The sequence below is a fragment of the Lissotriton vulgaris genome, chromosome 3_1 (assembly GCF_964263255.1).
Source record: "Lissotriton vulgaris chromosome 3_1, aLisVul1.2, whole genome shotgun sequence".
NCBI lineage: Eukaryota > Metazoa > Chordata > Amphibia > Caudata > Salamandridae > Lissotriton > Lissotriton vulgaris.
Genome location: NC_141689.1, coordinates 334,394,609 through 334,415,769, shown reverse-complemented (window position 1 = coordinate 334,415,769; position 21,161 = coordinate 334,394,609). Strand labels below are relative to the sequence as shown.

Genomic DNA, 21,161 nt, shown 5'->3' with positions numbered 1-21,161 from the left:
ATGGGCGTTGTTCTCAGCATTATGGACCTTACGTCTGCCTTTGATTGGGTTAATCGAAAGAAGTTGTGATACTTATTGACCTCTTTTGGTGCCGGTCCCACCATTGCATCCTTAATAATGAATCTTCATGCCCATACAACAGCGGCAGTAACATTTTCGTGGGGGGGCCTTACTGAACATTTAATTGCACTAGGGGGGTTCGCCAAGGCTCCATCTTAGCCCCTTTTTTTATTCCCCATTTACATCAATGGTTTAGAAGCTGCCCTCCTGGCATTACAGTCTGATTTCCCCAGTGTTGGCAGGAAATCTTTGCAAGTGATACTATATGCCAATGACACGGTGCTTATGGCTCGCACAGTCCTGGGTCTGCAGGTATTAATTGACTGTTTCTTTGATTTTATGGATAGACTGGACCTGTCAGTCAACTTTATAAAGTCATACGTTTTGGGAGTTGGGACCCGGGTCGCCGGTCTAAAACCTTCAAAGCGGGATCCCAGACTTTTGCGAAGGTCCCGGCCTTCTCCTATCTGGGAATTGTATCGATGGAAAATTAAACTGTAAAACATTATTAGAGGGCAAGGTGGGTGGCGTTAACAAATCTATAGGGGGCATTGCCAGCGAAGCTCATAGTTTGGGATCTTGGGTACCACAGCTGATTTTAAAATTGTATAAGTCTATATGCACCTGAAAGGTGTTATATGGTAGTGATGTCTGGGGGTATGCTTCACACACAAGTTACTGGTGGCCCAAAACAAGTTTTAGCGTTGGATTCTGAGGGTCCCTCAAAGTAGCCCGCCTATACAGTACACGAAGAGTTTGGCATTCATTTCTTAGCCGACCAGGTGGTAGTTAAGCCTCTGTTCTGCAGGGTAAAAATATGGTTTATGGAGAATAAGGACCTAAATCGCCGAATTATTTCAGACTGCCTGTCATTAAAGCATGCGTTTAAGCTTCCCTGGCTACGGTATGTAAAGGAGTCATTTTTTGCTCTAGGTAGGTCCGATAATTTTCTTTCATGTGACTCAGTAATGTCCTCTGGACCTTAACATTGTAAAAGAACTGGATTTCAAATATACCTCTGACCACTGCAAAAACACCATGCTCCAGAAACCAACTGCGAAGGCACATGCCTTGCTAAAGTCAGTTCAGGGCAGGGAAAACTACCTCTCTACCCTTACAAGGGCAACTGACAGGTTTTTAGTCACCCATTTTAGGTTCAACCTGCTTCACCATCTATTGCCAGGTTTTGTTCCCCAAACACGAGATGACCCTGTGGCTGCGACTCTAGGTCTCCACAGGATACGTTACATTTTGTCCTTTTATGTAAATATTTTACCATACCAAGAAGGCAGTTTCTTCGCCCCCTCTTAAAGAGCCTGAAGTTTAGGCACGCCAGAGTGGCGCTTATGTATTTACAGCTATTGCCTAATGAACTCACACTTTGTGCAATGAAAGGTTTCCTGCGGACCGCCTAAAGATCAAGGCTATCTAGATCCGATTGACCATTGAATGGCTATCTCTGTTTTCTTCTCACCCCTAGTTTAATCACCCGTGACCACGATGGCGTTCTATCTTAACTTTTAAAATGGATGTGTTGTGTTTTATCTGAACTTGTACCTGGATTTGTAATGATGACTTTCCTATTGCATGATTGTATCATATTTGGCCACGATTGCTTCCGAAGAAAGATTTATAATAATTATAAATGACTTTCAAAAACACCTTTTGAGTGCTGTCTGACGAATTTATATTTTTGGTATAATATATTTTGTGAGCATTTCTAAGTTCTGGTTCTAAGTAATCCTGCCTTAAACTCCTGTTTTGTCAGTGTTTATTAGTCCTTTCAGTTTCTTTTGTGATCCTAGTGTGGTATTTAAAGAGAAGATCTGGTATTAATATGGTGGTTTGTCAAAGAGCGATGAAGTCAATTGTAGAAGTAATCCATTCAATTCATGGCTTAGAATGGGCTACTGAAAGCTAGGGATTGGGTGAAGGAAAAGCACAATAGGTTAGATGTAATCTTCCACCATTTCCTAGATGACTCTGGCAATGTCTAGGGGGAACTAGATGAGACAAGGTCCATGAATGAATGTATCAAATGATTATCAGATCTAATAACAAGGTTGAATTTAATAGCAGACACTGTCCCCTTAGATGCAAAAATTCGATGTAAAATATAGCCCACATTATGAGTGCTTCTAGGGACATGTGGGGCAAAGAGCAGGCTGGTGGATAGTTAACACATTTCTGAATATTATTGTCTATTTCTTGTTAATGTGGAAATTGAATCACCCTATAACATTTGCTTTATTAAAGCTGATGACCAATTCTTGAAAGGAAGAAAGAAAGGTAGTGGTGGGGCTTAAAGGTCACGCCAAGAGTCGCATGTCGGAAGTGTCTCCTTCATACCTGCACTCATTCATGCGTTATGTAAAAAGAAAAGTTGGCAGCCGGTGAGAGTGTCAGCTCTGTTAAGTGTAGGAGAAGATACATGACAGGAATATTGGTTTTAGCAATCATTACAATACCACCATGGATTGGCCGGAAGGCTTATTGGTGCAACCAGAGATAGGGCTTCAATAAAGGGGGATTAATATGCTTAACCAATTTTTAGTTATAAACATCATAATTGCTCTGTAGGAGTAAGTCACATATTTCACTGGCTTTTCTGAGCAAGGACATAAAGAAATGTGGACCTTAAAGACGTATTAGGGGCACAAGATCTTGTTCAAGTGGGGCCCACAGAATGGAGGGGGAAGTTAACAGAAGACACCAGGAAGAACAAATGCAGCTTGTTATGTACAATACACTGGTTATCCTTTAAGCTTACCTGAAAGACTTGTGTACTTTATAGATCACCATGGGTGTAGTATTAGCAGCTATTGGCAGTCTGGAGCAAGAGCGGGAGGGCTACCGGGTACATCCGGGACCCCGGTTCCTAGTCGAGCCCAAGTGGCAGGAGTGTGCTAAAGAGACACGAAGTGCAGGATTTTTTCAGGATGTTTGATGAAAGTGGCAGGAAGTGAAACAAAACTATGCATCCTTGGTAATCGGCAAACCCAGAATTCATCAGCGCCAATAGCTAAACCCTGCACGTATTACATTTACAAACTAGGCACTGCAATCCACACCCAGATACAGAAAAACAAGGTATATTTTCAGAATGTCGACGAGTTTGCTAACTATCCCTATCAAAATACCATGTACACAATGAATGTTTTTTTATTGTTTTGTTTGTAAACTCCTTCAACCGCTAGTCTGTAACATAAATATCTTCCTCTGGTTCACATGGGCTACAAAAGAGAAGTATTTCTTGCATCTTCTGCATGATGTTACATGGATACTCTCTAACCAATTTCATCTAAAATGCAGGCTGCTAACCATAGTGTTAGGTGTTATTGGCAGGTGGTGTATCCTATATCAAGGTATGGCACAAGATGGTGCCTCTGGAATAGGGACGCTTTAGAGTTTGAATACACTCAATTTACTTCGACACACCCTACGATGAATTCAGATTCTCCTACTCGTCAAACAAAAAGCAAACCATTCCACCTGAAGCAGTACTTCATTTGTGTATGTAGTTGCAGAAAGTGGGCACTGTTACTCCTTTTTTGAGACTGAGACATATTTTATTACATCTAATTTTGAGAGAGAAAAGCAGCGGAGAGAGAAGGGAGGAAGAGAAAGATAAACAGGGACCAAGTGAGATTGGGATGGAAAGGATTCTGCCAGAGTGAGATAAAGATACAGGGAGTTTAGGGTATGAAGGTTTATTATCTTTTCATGTGAGTAGATGTTTTTTGCAGTTCAAATTTTGTGAATCTGTGCTTTCACATCTAACCATGTGGTTCTCAGAGCATGGTTGAGAAGTGACTTTTTAAGTTCGTGAACTCGAGATGGTTTGATTGGATCTAGCACTTTGGGAGATCTGTCTTTGCATTTTTTATCTGTTTGATGGTTTGACTAACAGCAAAAGTGTGGGTCGAAAGACTAGATATCGCAACTGGGTTGTGAAGTTGCCCATGCAGGTCTTGTGTATCTTACAGTGTCTTAAACTCAACTCTGTAGTTAGTCAGCCACTTTTGGGGTGGTTTGAGGTTGGCTGGGATATGGTTGATGAAATAACAATAATAACGTCACTTATAATAATCAAACCGTGCAGTATACAAGGAAGATTATCCAGTACGTAGCATTCCTTCCAAAAACTTGATTCACAGCATATCACGCAAATTATCTCCTTGACCGGCCCATCCTGTAACTCCAAGAACTCTAAGGTCTTCAATGAGTTTAGAAGAACTGTCCTGAACTGGTTCCAATGTTTCCTGTTCTCAGCATCTCACTTCATGAAATTAGACTTGTTTGAATAAACTCTACTTGCAGTGAAATGTAGTGTTTCACAAGGTTATATCTGTTCGCCTCATCTATTTATATATAGAACTTCTACCCATAATACTACAGGACAATTCTATCCCCATACACTAATATATTGATAATAGTCATCTACATACCTAGTGTCCCAAGTCTGGCTGGTATAGATTTTATTTTCACCTTGTTTTTATTACAGAACTGTAGTTATATGTGAACATTAGAGCGTAAGTGGTTACAATGTGCAAGAGTAACTTAAACGGAATAAACAAAGAATGCACTCAATACATCGGAGTGTCCTCCCAGTGTCTGCAGCGAGCCCAAGAATAACCTGGGACTAGGTCTGTGATCATCATCATACTATACATTAAAGATCAAGTCTATCAAAATGAATTTACTACTCCTCTTCCCCAAAGGCACTTCAATCCCAGTCTAAACATAGATCACCACTGTACGCCCTCTGGGTATTTACGCAGTACTGGTGACACACAATGCGTTTCCCAGTCTCATCATTGACCAAAACCTCAATTAAAAAAATTATGTTGCCAAATTGACCAAAACTGCCTCATGTCAACTCCATCCCCTCAGAGAGCTCAAACCATAACCCCTCACAAAAGACTTCTGATCAGCACTTGTACCCACACCTCTTGATGGAAAGAATGCAGTTGTGAAAGGTTTACCAAATCGTCTGTTGTACCTTTAAAAACTATACCAATCGGCTACAGGAGAAACAATTGGGGCATTTCACGACCATCTTTAGACATCTCCATTGGCTCCCTCTGGAAGCTAGAACTGAAGCTAAGATAGCCGTATTACAAGTCAGACAACACACACTGGGCTACAGTCCGACCTGAACAGCAAACTGCAACTCACAGGTGGTCAATAAAACAAAAGAAAGAGAGGCCTCCTAGATCTGGATATCCAGAAATCCAGAAAAGCTAAAACACCAAAAAAAGCCTGCACATGCCTGGCTCTGAGACTGTGGAACTCCATTACTGACATGAGATGAATTGTAATCTCTTGCCTTCTGACAGGTTTGAAATGCCCTTTGTCAGACTTTACCTCCTGAATTAATAAACCCCAGGTTCACCTTCCTGCTACAACTCTGGATTCTTGCATTGATTCTATGTCACTATGTTATCACTAGCGTGTTCTGTCATGGCTACATCTACACTATTGAAATATTTCAAATTAAAAAAGGAAATCCACTTGAATCATGTGTTTGTATTCTACTTTAGTTTTACGAGCAAGGTGATACTGCTAAACATTATTTTATATTCAGCAGATTGTGTAACCATTTTATTGTTTAATAATTTCATTTGTACACATTATGCTACGTTACGGCATCACGTAAAACTGTGTTATACATTCATATGTGCTATTGAAGTCGAGCTGCGCACAGTTTTGAACCAGTATTTATTTTCTTTCCTTTAATATCTGTCTTCCTTAGGCGGGATCCTGGGGTTCTCCGTACGCTCCTACCACATGACATTCAGGGAAATCAAGTACTTTTCATTCCCCGGAGAGCTGCTGATGAGGATGTTGCAGATGCTGGTGCTTCCCCTCATTGTTTCCAGTTTGGTAACAGGTACAACAGTCAAATAACCTTTAAAGGTGTCTTAAATAAACTATGTATAAACAGTGTATAGAAAAATGTTAAGCCTTTACCCAGGGCTTTAAGTGGGATGAAAAAACTGGGGGGGTCTCATAAAGGGGCGAGGCCAACGTAATTAAGGGTGTGGCTTAAAACACGTAAGCTAAAAATCTGTACTTAGATTAATGTGCCGCCCGACTTGTATTTTGCTGTTTGTGTCATCATACCTACAAAAAGTCAGGACTATTGCCTTTGTCAATGGTTGTTAGTTGCATAAGATAAATAAGCAGCAACTATGGCTTGTATATAATATTGAAAAAGCTTCCACTTTCTGCCCTGGTGACACCACAACAACATTGATGCTCCTGAGTTTTAAACAGAGAAGGGAAATCTAGAGAGAAAATGACTCTATTTAAGGATTTCCCTTCCACTACAATGCTCACATGGCATGACGTCATGCTCTAACTTCGCCACTAGTGAGAAGTGAGCAGTGTGAGCATGCGCACATGATGTGCATGCTGTCAGTGCAGTCCGGAAAACAACGGACCGCCTGTGCCTGTCTACATTCATGTAAATAATAAATATATCTGCTAGAACCAAATAAACGTGGGTCCCTTGCTCACTGTGCCACTGGATGCAAGCTAGCCTGGCTGATGAAGGGTGACATGCACTGAAACTGGTCCCAGGATGCTTGTTTCCGGTCCAGGGAGGACCTGGCCTGGTCTGGCAGTTCGGTCTGGACTGTTCCCATGGGGCACAGGGTCAAGACTGATTTGCATATGGTGAGTCCAAACTGGGGTGGCGCAGTTGCCAAAAGAACAATGGATTTAACCCAGATCTTTTGACTGTCAAGTCAAGTCAAGTCAAGTCATACAATTTATATAGCGCACTACATACCCAGAGGGTTTCAAGGCGCTTAGGAAGGGGAGGAGGATTATTTGTCAAATATCCACGTTTTAAGCTGCTTTCTGAACGCTAGGTGATTCTGGGTGAGGCGAAGGTAAGCGGGGAGTGAGTTCCATGTTTTGGCCGCCAGGTAAGAGAAGGATCTGCCTCCCATGGTGGTCTTGTTGATGTGGGGAACAGTGGCGAAGGCTAGGTTGGAGGAGCGAAGTAGGCGGGGGGGGGAGTAGAAGGACAGTCGGGAGTTGAGGCAGTCTGGTCCGATGTCGTAGAGTGATTTGTGTGCGTGGGTGAGCAGTCGGAAAGTAATCCTCTTATTGACGGGTAGCCAGTGGAGATCTTTAAGGTGACCAGAGATGTGTTCGTTGCGTGGGATGTCTAATATGAGCCTGGCTGAGGCGTTTTGGATTCGTTGTAGTTTCTTCTGGAGTTTGGCGGTGGTGCCTGCGTAGAGGGTGTTTCCGTAGTCCAGTCGGCTCGTGACCAGAGCGTGGGTGACTGTTTTCCTTGTTTCGGTAGGGATCCAGCGAAATGTTTTTCTGAGCATGCGAAGAATGTTGAAGCAGGAGGAGGATACGGCGCTGACTTGTCTGTTCATTGATAGTGAGGAATCCAGGATGACGCCAAGGTTTCGTGCGTGGTCTGTCGGGATGGGTGCATTTCCGAGGGCTTCCGGCCACCAGGAGTCGTCCCAAGCAGAGGGGGATTTACCTAAGATGAGGACTTCTGTTTTGTCTGAGTTCAGTTTCAGTCGGCTTTGTTTCATCCATTCGGCGACTTCTTTCATTCCTTCGTGAAGGTTAGTTTTGGCGGTGTTGGGGTCTTTGGTGAGAGATAGGATCAGTTGAGTGTCGTCCGCGTAGGAGATGATGTTGAGGTTGTGTTGGCGGGCGATGGCCGCGAGGGGGCTCATGTATACGTTGAAGAGGGTGGGACTGAGTGAGGATCCTTGTGGTACGCCGCAGATGATTTCAGAGGCCTCTGAATTGAATGGTGGGAGGCGGACTTTCTGGGTTCTTCCGGTGAGGAACGAGGTGATCCATTCCAGTGCCTTTCCTTGGATTCCGATGTTTCTGAGGCGATGTAAAAGGGTGTTGTGGCAGACTGTGTCGAAGGCTGCAGAAAGATCGAGGAGGATGAGGGCGACTGTGTCTCCATTGTCCAGTAGAGTACGGATGTCGTCTGTTGCTGCGATGAGGGCGGTCTCAGTGCTGTGTTTGGCTCGGAATCCAGATTGTGAGGGGTCGAGTGAATTGTTGGCTTCGAGGAAGGCGGCGAGTTGGTTGTTGACAGCTTTCTCGATGACTTTGGCCGGAAATGGAAGAAGCGAGATGGGGCGGTAGTTTTTGAGTTCGGTGGGGTCTGCTGTTGGTTTTTTCAGAAGGGCGGTGAGTTCAGCGTGTTTCCAATCTTCTGGGAAGGTAGCGGAATTGAATGAGCAGTTGATGACGTCTCGGAGGTGCGGAGCTATGACGAAGTCTGCTTTGTTGAAGATGTGGTGAGGGCATGGGTCTGTGGGGGATCCAGAGTGGATGGAATTCATCAGGCGGATGGTGTCCTCCGTGGAGATGGGGTTCCAGGCGTTAAGGGTGTTAACGGGGGGAAGATGGTCGGCTGATGGTAGGGTGCGTTGGTTTCCGGGTTGGTTGTCAAAGCTGTTGTGGATGTCAGCAATCTTGTTGTGGAAGAAAGAGGCTAGGGAATCGCAGAGGGTTTGAGAGGGGGAGATGTCGTTGGAGTTGGCCGAGGGGTTGGAAAATTCCTTGACGATGTTGAAAAGTTCCTTGCTGTTGTGGGCGTTGTTGTCAAGTCGATCTTTGAATGCTGTTTTCTTGGCTTTTCGGATCAGTTGGTGGTGAGTGCGGATAGCGCTTTTGAAGGCGTCCTTGTTGCTGGTGGATGGGTCTTTTTTCCAGGCCTTCTCAAGGGAGCGGCACAGTTTCTTGGACTTCTTGAGGTCATCGTTGAACCATGAGGCCTTCTTGATACCAAGTTTGTATTGACGTTTTTTCATTGGTGCTAGGGTGTTGGCGGTGTTGGAAAGCCAGAGGGTGAGGTTAGATGCGGCTTCGTTGGCGTTAGAAGAGAGGGCTGGGGAGGTTTGAAGGAGCGATGTGGAGATCTGCTCCGTGGTGATTTTGTTCCAGTTTCTTTGTAGAGTTGGTTGGAGGTGGGCGATGGGTTTCGGTTTGTTGTAGGTGAAGTGAACGCAGGTGTGGTCAGTCCAGAGGAGATTCGTAGTGTGGCTGAAGGAGACATGGTTGCTGGAGGTGAAGATGGGGTCGAGTGTGTGGCCTGCGATGTGGGTGGGGGAAGTGACCAGTTGTTTAAGTCCGAGGTTGGCTAGGTTGTCCAAGAGGGTGGTGGTGTTGCGGTCTTTGCTATTTTCAAGGTGGAAGTTGAGGTCTCCCAGAAGGATGTAGTCTTTAGAGGGGAGCGCGTGTGGGGTGATGAAGTCCGTGATGTCTTCACTGAATTTTGCGCGGGGTCCTGGTGGTCTGTAGAGGAGGGTGCCTCTGAGTGTGGTCTTGGGGTCGATGTGGATTTGGAAGTGAAGGTGTTCGGAGTTAGCGAGGTTGGCGTCAGAGCTGGTCGAGATGCGGATTGTTTTCTTATGGACGATAGCGATTCCACCTCCTGTATGGTCTGTGCGGTCCTTGCGTGTGATCTTATAGTCGTCAGGGATAGCGATGGCGATGTCTGGGGCGGAGGAGGCGTTCATCCATGTTTCCGTTAGGAAGGCGATGTCAGGAGAGATGGTGTCTAGTAGGTTCCAAAGGTCAATGGCGTGCCTGTGGACCGAGCGGGTGTTGAGAAGGATGCATTCTAGGTGGTTGGGGTCGGGAGTCTGTGTTGTGGACGCAGCGGATATGCTGTCGGTGCCGATGAATCTGCAGGAGAGGCAGGAGAAAGGGCCATGGGTGCGTCCAGGAGCGGCTTGGACGCAGTTGGGGGCGCGGCCGGGGTTGAGGGCTAGGAGGGTGGCAGCATCGTAAGTAATGCGGGGGGGTTGGGCAGCGCGAGGAGCAGGGGGTCTGGCGCTAGGCGCGGTCCAGGCGCGGACGGGCGTAGACGGGCTTACCTTTGGCGCACCTTCGGCGTGTTCGAAGCGCGTGGACGCTGCGCGTGGGGGCATCAGGCATTTAATGGAGAGAGGAGGGGGCGGAGCGTGGGAGGGGCAGCAGCTGGGAGGCGGTAGCAGGGAGGAGGGGCGGGCCAGGGGACACACAACAAGATGGAGGGTCACAGGGCACCGGGGGCTAAAGGAAAAACTTTAGAATGTTTGCATTGTCAGCATTCCGTCCATCATTTGTTTGCTGTAACACTTTTCACCCTAAGTGGGATGGGTATGCCCAGACGTGGGTCCCTTGCTCACTGTGCCACTGCATTCAAGCTAGCCTGGCCGATGAAGGGTGACACCCTGAACCCGGTCCCAGGATGCTTTTTTTTCGGTCCAGGGAGGACCTGGCTAGGCAGTTTGCTCTGGACTGTTCCCATGAGGTACAGGGTCAAAACTGATTTGCATATGGCTGGGTCCAAACCATGGTGGCGTATTGGGCAAAAGAACGATGGATTTAATCTTTTGACTGGGGGAGAAGGTTTGCATTGTCAGCATTCTGTACATCATTTGTTTGCTGTAGAACCAAATAAAGGCATGTTCATATCTTTTATAAATTATGCAGGTTGAGGGGGAAGTAGAAAGTGACAGACAGCTTGGTAAACACAGTTAATATATTTGAGGCTGTCCATGATGATTGTCACATGCTAAACTGTCACCCATACCAGGTTGAATCAAGTCAAATTATAGCAATACACACATTAAAAATATGTGGCATGCCACAAAACTTTGTGGCATGGCATGTTATGTTATATAGTGTGTGAATCCCTCGAACCAGCCTGCTAGTTAACCCTAATTCAGGCAAGGAAAGTGCTCCCTGCTCCCTTCTTTCCATTTGCACCTCCAATTTCTGCAAGTGCCCCACACAAGCTGTCTTTATTAAGAGACGTTTATTGGAAGCAGTGTCATATTTAAAATAACAAAGTTGAAAATTGCAATAATCTCTAGATAATTTACAAATGCATGTATCCTAGGCCCTTGCTCAAAAATAATCTTTTCATGGTGCACAGCAGGTTGAATTAGTTTCTAAAGTTCAAATGGTGCCAGCAGAGAGCATGTTCACCTCACAGAGAAATAACAGTAGTTAGTTGGTTACCCCCGAAACTGTATTTATTTGTGGTAGGCATGGGAGGACATATTTTGGACTGGCCTCCATGCTGTTCTCAGCACTGGAAGTTTTGTCATTGATGGGTCTTTCCTATTCATCCCACCCAGGAGTGCAATGTCTGTTTTGATAATATTGAAGCATTTAAACAACTTGCAACCAATACGGCTCATGGTTCAAACAGTCTGTGATGTCATTTGAAAGCATCTGTTCTTGTAGGTTGAGTTAGATGGCATGTTGGACATTGGGCACGTATGTATACTGAAGGTTCATCAGGAAAAGACAGAGGCCAAGGGTATGTCTGAACCTTTCCGACTGGTATATTCCCTAGATGTTGTTCTAGTTACTTGACTCTAACTTAATGGGGAAATGACAGAGCCAGTCTTAGGATGTGGAAAGCCATTCAGTCAGTCTCATGAGCTTGCTGCATGCTTAGCACCAGTCAGAAGGTCAGTGCTGTTCGTCTATGGCAATGGGACTCACTCTTATATCAGCTTTCTTAGTCTCTGTTGCTCTCATGGGACTTAGTCCTGAGTGGTAGTCATGAAATAGCTTCCACATGCTCCTGCAGTAATCTGACAACTCCTTAATGAAAGGGCTTTTACTCTGACAGTGAGATTCAAACCAACCTCAGAGTTCTTTGCATGTAGCCCTCAGCTCTAAAAACCACCAGCTATAGGTATTCTATAATGTTAGTATGTTGGAGGATGTCTGCTTTGGGTTTGAGGTCCCTTTGGAGGAAACATGGAGGAGACCAGTGAGGGCAGAGAGATCTGTGGATAGGATGATTCATCAAAGGTGTCTTTTATGTCCTCTTGGGTTTTCTTGGATTTGCTTCACATGATATTAAGAACTTGGCACAATGTTGGTGGAATGCAAGAGGGGGCTTTTCAAGTATTCTGAGCTGGGAAGCTCTTCTAAGATGTTTAGTGTTTAGCATGATTAATGTGGTATCTATTATCTTGATATATCTCTGTGATACTGTTAGCCCACTACCCCTTTTCTACCTTGACTGCTGTGCATTATCCCTTTCTTTATGCCTAGCACATGCTGGTTATCACATTCAAACCTGCAGGGCGATGACTGAGTATACCTCTCAGATGTAAAATAATCCCTCATGTATTGCAGTAGAAGCAATTCCTGGATGGCGAGATGATACACCAAATAGCAAACAGTATGAAGTGACAAAGTATTATTATTCCTGTGGTTGGGGCCATAGCTCACCCTTTCAAATACATTGTAACATTACGTCTTGCAGTAGTTTCAGGTTCAGAGGAAAACTTAAAGATATATGTATCTCCACAAGAAGAATAGCAACCAGGTGTAGAATTGTGTATGCAGAAATTAAACACAATAGGGCTTGGGAGGGCGGCCGACCAACGGGAGGCCTGCCTCCCCGGGATGTTTTGGGCCAATGGGTGCAGCCGGAGCCCAATTGGGCTTGTTTGGGCTACACATGGGCTGGTATTGGGCTGGTCTTGGGCTAGTTTTAGGCTGGGGGGATATTTAACCAGTCATTTTGTGATACCAGCCACCATTTCGGTGGGGTGTCACAAATAATACGGGTAAGTACGTGCTGCAGAGATCAAATAAACAGAGGATTGATATGTTGATGTTCAAACCGGTACAAGAATAAGCAAAAGGACAGCTGGTACATATTTTTACTGTTTATCTGTATACTTCACAAATATAAATAGAAAGCAGTTAGTTTAAATGTGTTCTATCCATGACTAATACAAACAAACACAGAAATTGCATGTTACGTATGACAACATTTTAAAATAGACTCTTGAAATAACAAGGAATGGCCTGTAATTTTCTCTTGGAAAGCCAAAGGTGTGAACTCTAAGCAGCATGCATGACTTACCCGAGTGCTGCAGGTCTGCAATTAGGGCGGTGTCCGAGCACACGGCGAACCACAGGCAGGCAGCTCTCCTCAAGAGTTTCAAGCCGCTGTAGTTTTCAGTCATTCAAAGACCCCGCTTAAAGTTGTTTCCCGGCGCCGTGCGGGCTCGCCTTAAGCAGCAAGGATGCCTTCCTGGGGCTAGGCAGGATAACAAACAGTAGGGGGTGCCAGTGACGCACATCAACCACTGCACTGCCTCCTGATTAATTAAGTGCAGGCCTATCAGTACTGCGGGGTGATTTCTTAACTTAATAAGAACTCATGTAGGCTGTTCAGTGCTGCTCAACCCTGCCAATCTGTTACAGCGACGTCACGTGAAGCTGCCCCGCGTCGTGGTGAGAGTGAGACTTGCTGTCGATTGAATGTAGCCAACGGAGATCACATCCGCCTGCGGTCCGGTGCCGCAGCAGTAAATCATGAAACCAAAAAGGCAGGCTCCGCCCGGCGGGTGTTACTGCCTCGGTATCGGACTCAGCCGTGCCAACACCAAGGGTTGGTATTTCAGTGCAGCCAGCTATTCCATGCTGTTGACGGCCGGGAGCCGTCATGGCACACAGTGCTCGTGTGCTGATGACGGCTTCCGGCCATCATGACCGCACCCGCGATCAGAATGTGCCGCACAGGCGCAGAATCGAGGCCGCAGCCAGGGGGTTAAGCTACATTTGTAGCAGCAGTGAGGGACAATATTAACTCTTACTGACAAGCCTGTGCTGGTGGCAGCGCCCGGGCCACCAAGGCTCCAGGGAGCAGCATAGCCGGCGCAGGTCACAGGTGTGCACTCTAGTACTTCAGTGCTGGTAGAGCAGAGACTCAGACAGTGGCAATAAAATGTGTGACACTGCATTTCAGTGCGGTGTTGCAGAACACCACACTGAAATGCGTTAGCGTCACGCTTGATGCGTGATGCTTGGCGGGCCTGGAGGTGATTCCCTTGTATTGTGTGTCTGTGGGGAGCCAGTGGGACTCAATTTGGATTTGGGGGCTCAAAATCTTTCAATATACAATTTGAACCCTTATGAAGCATAGAAACAAATATGTATAAACATCTAGCTAGTAAAAATACAACAGCAGGTGCCCTTTTAGATTAAAATCAATTTCGAAGGTCTGTAAGTAAAACAGCACAAAGTATTTTAAAGGTAAATGTACAAATATGTAATTTAACATAGCCATATCCTCCTGGGTTACTTGTACATTTTCCCCTTTGCTTCTCCAACACTGTCCTCCTTCCTCCCCTCGTTCTCTTCCTGCCTTGGTGGGTGTTTGGCATGGTGAGACACCTCTTCATCAGACTGTGTGCCTTTCCCCATCTGAAAATCTTGTAATGTGAAAACATGCTAATTTCTGCTGTGATTATTCACTTTTTTGTTTGTCCAAAATATGAAGAAAAATACTCAGAATACATGCCCCCCCCCCATGGTTTCTAGCACCACAGGAAGCTGGTTTCATATTAAAAACAGCCACAAAAAGCTCTAAAGCATATACACATCAGTCTCTTGCAGGTGGGAGCACTGGCAGATGCAGAATTAGAAAATTCATCAGTCTGGGACTGTGGACAAAGGTAGTCTCACAAATAAAAGACATAGGTGAGATTAGGGCAATAAATATTGTGTGAACCAATGGAACATAATCAGGACCCTTTTTCTGGAGGCTCAATATGTGAACTTTGTATTAAATATGTGTGGCTTGTATTGTACAAGGAGGCAGCCTACTTGAAGAACCCCAAAGGCTAAAGTGGTCCTTTTCTTATATTTCAGTGTTCAAGTTCCTAGACAATTTTTTTGCTGTATCCTTTGGAGGGCCAGGGGATTTCTTCCCTTCGAATGGGCACTACTACCTGCTGGGGTGCTCAGCATTGAACCTGCGAGTTCATCTGTGCCAGCACTGCCAGTCTGTGAAGTATTATATGCATCACAGCACACACTGGAACTGTGAGCACTGATACCGAGGAGTGTTTAGGATTCAGGGATTGACAGAGTTGAGGGGTAGTAAAGGGATTTTAGGATTGAGGGATGGGTGGTGTTAAGGGCTAAAAGGGGTTTTTAGAGTTTAGGGGTGAGTTGAGTTGGGGTACTAAGAGTTTTCTTGGGTTTAGGATTGGGGGAGGGGTTGCATTGCTTATGACCTCACATATTACATCACTCAAGGCATGTCAAATGGCATCATTGATAACATCACTGATGAAAACTCACAGGTGATATCTGAATGGTTGGTCCAGCTGAGTACCTCGGTACCGTTAATATAAAAAATAAGGACCTCTGATTGGCCAAGAGATCTGTTTCTCGAGCCTGCCTTTACAGTACCTCTGGACAGGTAGGATTTCTGCAGTACCAATCAATCTAAGTGGGTGGCTGCACATTCAAGAAAAATGTTGCTGCCACTATTACATGTGGACTTGGTCCCTGTGTCCTGAAGAAATGTTTAAAAAAACCTAAAAAGGGGCAGAGTACCTTCATCCCCTGGCACTTGTGAGGAGGACCCAAGGGGACACGCCCCAGTCAAAAACAAACAAACAAAAGTGTGCTTCAGATACTGTGTGACTCCTGCAGGACCCAATGTGTCCATCACTACTACCCCCCCGATTCCTTCCCCCCCACCGGTACTTCATTAAAAAATAATTGCTCTCGTCATTTTGTAGGCATGTGTGGTGCACACTCCTACAAAATGAAGCGACAGCGTGTCATTTTTTTGATACTGTACATCATTGCTGTATGCTGGAGCAGCATGGCTAAAAAAACAATAGCAGAGTCTATAGGTCCCAAAGGTGAGACCTATTGGCTTTGCCAATCTTGTTGTAAAATAGAGTTGGTGAACAATTGTTGGCATTGTGGCAGTAGCAATTCCACTAACCCACACGTACTACTCACCCACATACTCTGATCATATCAAAGACTTTTGAACAATGGCAGACCCTTGTGTGTGGAAACAAAATACATTCAGCCTGGTCATAGTTCATGTTATGAATTGGCATTTCTGTGGGAATATATCCATAGTCTGAACTTCCACTTATTTCTATAATACAAAGAATGTGTGTTTTCTACTTTTTGTATTTTACTCAGTAATGGGCCTGTTTAAAACTGTGTTATGCTAATTTAGCAGGAAACATTGCAAAGAAATCTGCATTTAAATAAGAGAGAATGAGGGTAGGGCGATGATCCAAGTGGAAGCAGTGATTAATTTGTAAAAGAAAAAAAATAAGTTCCAGGGCCCTCATCAGGTGGCTACAGCAGCTTGCACCACCCACTGCCCCTGACAGCACTGCCAACGACAGTACCACCAAAATTACTAACCATCATAGTTCTACAAATGGGACACTTCAGACACTGACTGGCCCGTCGAGCTTTAACAATGGATTGGGCTGCAGGTATTAGTCATTTTAATGTATATTGAATTAATAAACAACTGTTGTTGTGCTTTTTGGTAAATTGGACAAATAGTGCCACCATGTGGCAGACTGTCATAGTGCTGGCGCTGAGCACTAGGAACCACAGACTCAAATTAAGCACTGGGTGGAAGTAACTAATGACTGATCTAAAAAGTGTTGTCATTTATGGGAGTATAGTTATAGAGGGGGAAGGAGGCAAAGAGCAAAGATGACGCTCCGGGCAGGCAGTTTCAGAGGTAAAACACTCCAAAAAGGCTGTGAATGTGGTTCTATGTGTGTTTATTCATGAGGGAGCAATCTTTATGTGTTTCTGTCAAATACACACACACAGACACAAACATACCTCTCCCAAACAAAGTGACACCAACAGATCGTTCCTGCACACATCCAACTATAGAGGACTCCTAACATCCAAATATCAACACTTATCAGAAAAATACACATCTATATGTAATATCACGCACTCCGAAATGCACACACTGGCAGATCACACATAGCGTGAACTATGCTCACCAACTCACACTGAAATCTACCATTAAAGCCTACCCTACTCAAAGACTGAGCCATGCACACAAGATTAACTTGTTATCTCAATTATTAACTGATCAATTTCAGTGATTTTTTAAAACTTAAAACATTATTTTTTAACTTAACAATAACATCACTTTAACCTCTGTGTGTTTTTCAGTGAATATATGTATGAGCCAACTTGTACTGCCAAATTCTTTCTGAAGGAAGGAGTAATATGAGAAAAGATATTACATTTGGGTCGTAGTATATCAGGGTAGGAACTGGGCTATCATCTACTACATTCTCAGTGGCAGCCAATATAATTTAAAAGTGGGGAGTGGGGTGGGTGAAAGGTTCGCAAGGGAGTACAGGGGAGTGCACACGAGATTAATATATTTAAAAAACGTACTTCATGCTGATGCCCACCTGGCCTTTCTCTGCTTCTCTGCTCTGCTGCTCCCAGAAGTGCCTGGGGCAGCATCACGGCATGAGACCAGCATGGGGAATGGCCTCAGCAGGCTGAAAAGATGCTCGCTCAGGCACAGGGAGTCTATGCTGTTTCTCCAGCTGGGTTTTAGAAAGCAAAGTGAGCATGTCAGTTTAGCCAGCCTGAGACGGCAGGCCAAACTGACATGCACACTTACAAGTGTACATATCACTCCTCCTCCCCCTTCCAGTGGCCTGCCCCGCCTCTCCCTGTACACACTAGCTCAGAGACAGCAGCTCCAAAATAAAAGGATAGTAAGATATAATTTACTATTTTAGCTGCTGGCTCTAAGCTTGTAGGGCGATGCTTCTCCGCCATTGTGGAGGAGCCGCCACCATACATGCTGTATGATTATTGGCAATTATAATGCTTTTCTGGATAAAAATAAAATGGTAGTGGAGTGTGAATAAAGGTATTGTGTAGAAGATGGATACAGTTTGTATTGGTCACCACAATGGGACTCCTGGTTTAGGGCATCACTCACTGGGTTCTTGCTTCCCATTCATATTATTGTCGGAACAGCAGCAGTTTCATCTCTATCAGTTTCACATGGAGTAGGACGGGAGCAGCAGCGGACCATGCAGGTAAGAGCAGTGGGTTGGTGGGCTGGGTCGGGGGATTTTGCCCGATGCAGATAAGGCAAAATTAGTTATTTATTTAATTTTCCCTCGTGGTCATCTGTCGAATCTCCGCCGCCTCACCACCCCGTTCTTGCCTGCACGGGCTGCCACTGGATGGGAGCCTGCGCTGTGACTCACTACTCTCAAGGAACTACCATCCGCCTTTATTCATTTGAACTTGATTGGAGCCTGGGCTGTACCGAATATATGACGTTACAACGCAAACAATTTTAACGCATGCTTTTACATCGCAGTTTTACATTGCATTATTTTACAATGCATACCATTACAACACATTTTTTAAAACTACCATTATAACGCGTGCCATTACAACGCATTCCATTACAGCGCATACCATTACAAAGCATAATACTTTTAGTGCAACATTAGGGTAAGTGTGGAATAGTGTATGGGTAAAAACAATTATACACCCTCCAGTGAGTGCAACAGGAGGGAACGTGTTGGATAGAGTAGGGGTAAAAATTACTATTCCCACCCCAGTGAGTACAACAGTAGGGAAAGTGTTAGATAGCGTATGGGGTAAAAATTTTGGATAGCGTAGGGGTAGAAATTACTGTTCCCCTTCCAGTAAGTGCAACAGTAGGCAGAGTGTTGGATAGAGTAGGGGTAAAAATGACTATACCCACTCCAGTGAGTGCAACAGTAGGGAAAGTGTTAGATAGCGTATGGGGTAAAAATTACTATTCCCAACTACCCCAAAACTCATACCCACCCTAAAACTTAAAATTCTCCATTAGTAACCTTATAATGCGTTGTGATGACATGCGTTGCATGGCATGCATTGTAATGGCATGGGATGTAAACGCACTTGCGCTGTAAAAGCTGCGTTGTAAAGGCATTGCGATGTAATGCCTGCCTTGTAACGGACATTTCCCGGCTGTACCTGGCTCATAGGAGGTTTTTTGCTAGGATGTAGTGTGTGGCTATTTTATGCATCTATTCTCGGTCCTTGCCCAGAATGCTTTGTTCAAGGTTCATACCGCTGTGGATTTGGTCCTGGCTTCCACCAGGAGCGGATGAAATGCTTTGAAACCAGCTCTGGTGTGGCTGTGTTACTTGGAGTTGCAGGCTAACATAGCTGTTTAATCTCGTACCTGCTATAGTTTGCCAGTGTGCTTCTTGGGTGACCCTGGGTAGACCCTATTGAAGCATTAATTTCCAGTCACGCTTTGGAAGTTGAATTCTTGCAGCAGTTCGCCAGTAGATTCATGGGGGGAGTGAGGAAGAGGTAGGTAAATTACCACACAGAAGGCAATTGGGAATAATATTGAAGAGCTCATGCGCCACATAGTATTATACAGTCATGAAACGGATGTAAACATGACTTTATGCGTAATGTTAAAATGTATATACATATTATGACATCAAAGCAATTAATTTAACAAATACTTTGTAGCCTGTAAGATAGCTCAGTTGATGAACCCATCCTCTGTAGAAATCTGTGTATAACTTGATCACAGGTTTGAATCCTGACAGATCCCCCAGGCCTGGGATCCACAGACAATTTCATCTCCTTAAGATCAATAAAATGATTTGAGTTGGATGACACTGACATCACTTCCTACTGCTCTGTCAGACACTTGTAATGAAGCGCTAGAAAAGCAACCGGTCATTATCATATGCAGGGCTTAGTTTAGTGCCTCGGCTAGAACATTCAATACGGTTATAATTAGGGCTCCAGTGTGCCCAAAGTCGGGCTGAAAAAGAGTCACGTTGCCAAAACAGTGAATACTTTGCAGCTCGAATTTCATTTTGCCCTGCAGCAGTTATACAGATCCGTGCAGGGCAAAATGACCATTCAGCAGGATGCACAGAATCCTGCCCCACAGCTATTAATGAGAGAGGATTCTGTGGTGTGCGCTTGGATACCCTCATGGGTGACAAGCGGCGCTCTAAAAATCCACCTTACATTACATTGCAAGGAATGGTTGCCGAAAGTAGGGATGGAGGCCCGCGGGAGGCAGGAGACCTGTATCCTTGAGTTTGCCTCTGCAGAATGCTTACCCTTTTTTGAATCTTGCCTTGTCTTTTAAAATCATCCTCTGTCTGCTTCCCTCAATGCCAATGGTCCACATTCACAAAGTAGAAGCCTACCTTCACCAAACATCTCCCAGTTAGTGAATGGATACAGCTCTTTTTCTGATGGTCCTATCCATTGAATGGATACATCTTTCTTTCTGGTGGTCCTATCCGTTGAATGGATACAGCTCTTTTTCTGGTGGTCCTATCCATTGAATGGATACAGCTCTTTTTCTGGTGGACCTATCCATTGAACAGATACAGCTTTTTTCTGGTGGTCCTATCCATTAAATAGATACAGCTCTTTTTCTGGTGGTCCTATCCACTGAATAAATAAAGCTCTTTTTCTGGTGGTCCTATCCACTGAATGAATACAGCTCTTTTTCTGATGGTCCTATCCATTGAATGGATACAGCTTTTTTTCTGATGGTCCTATCCGGTGAATGGATACAGCTTTTTTTCTGGTGGTCCCATCCATTGAATGGAAATAGCTGTTTTTCTGGTGATCCTATCCACTGAATGAATGCAACTCTTTTTCTTGTGGTCCTATTGATTGAATTGGATACAGCTCTTTTTCTGGTGGTCCTATCTATTGAATGGATACAGCTCTTTTTCTGGTGGACCTATCCATTGAACGGATACAGCTTTTTTCTGGTGGTCCTATCCATTGAATAGATACAGCTCTTTTTCTGGTGGTCCTATCCACTGAATGAATACAGCTCTTTTTCTGATGGTCCTATCCATTGAATGGATACAGCTTTTTTTCTGGTGGTCCTATCTGTTGAACTGATACAGCTCTTTTTCTGGTGGTCCTATCCGTTGAATGGATACAGCTCTTTTTCTGGTGGTCCTATCCTCTGAATGAATACAGCTCTTTTTCTGGTGGTCCTATCCACTGAATGAATACAGCTCTTTTTCTGATGGTCCTATCCATTGAATGGATACAGCTTTTGTTCTGGTGGTCCTATCCGTTGAATGGATACAGCTCTTTTTCTGGTGTCCTATCCATTGAATGGATACAGCTCTTTTTCTGGTGGACCTATCCATTGAACGGATACAGCTTTTTTCTGGTGGTCCTATCCATTGAATAGATACAGCTCTTTTTCTGGTGGTCCTATCCACTGAATGAAT

General features: G+C 44.6%; 1 protein-coding gene across 1 annotated transcript in view; it reads left to right on the top strand.

The window, feature by feature from the left end:
- Positions 1–21,161, top strand: part of SLC1A3 (solute carrier family 1 member 3) — a 146,262-nt gene that overhangs the window by 21,543 nt on the left and 103,558 nt on the right. The window contains exon 3 of the mRNA XM_086960542.1: positions 5,816–5,953. Coding sequence (XP_086816668.1) covers positions 5,816–5,953 — 138 coding nt within the window. The remainder of the gene's footprint in view (positions 1–5,815; positions 5,954–21,161) is intronic.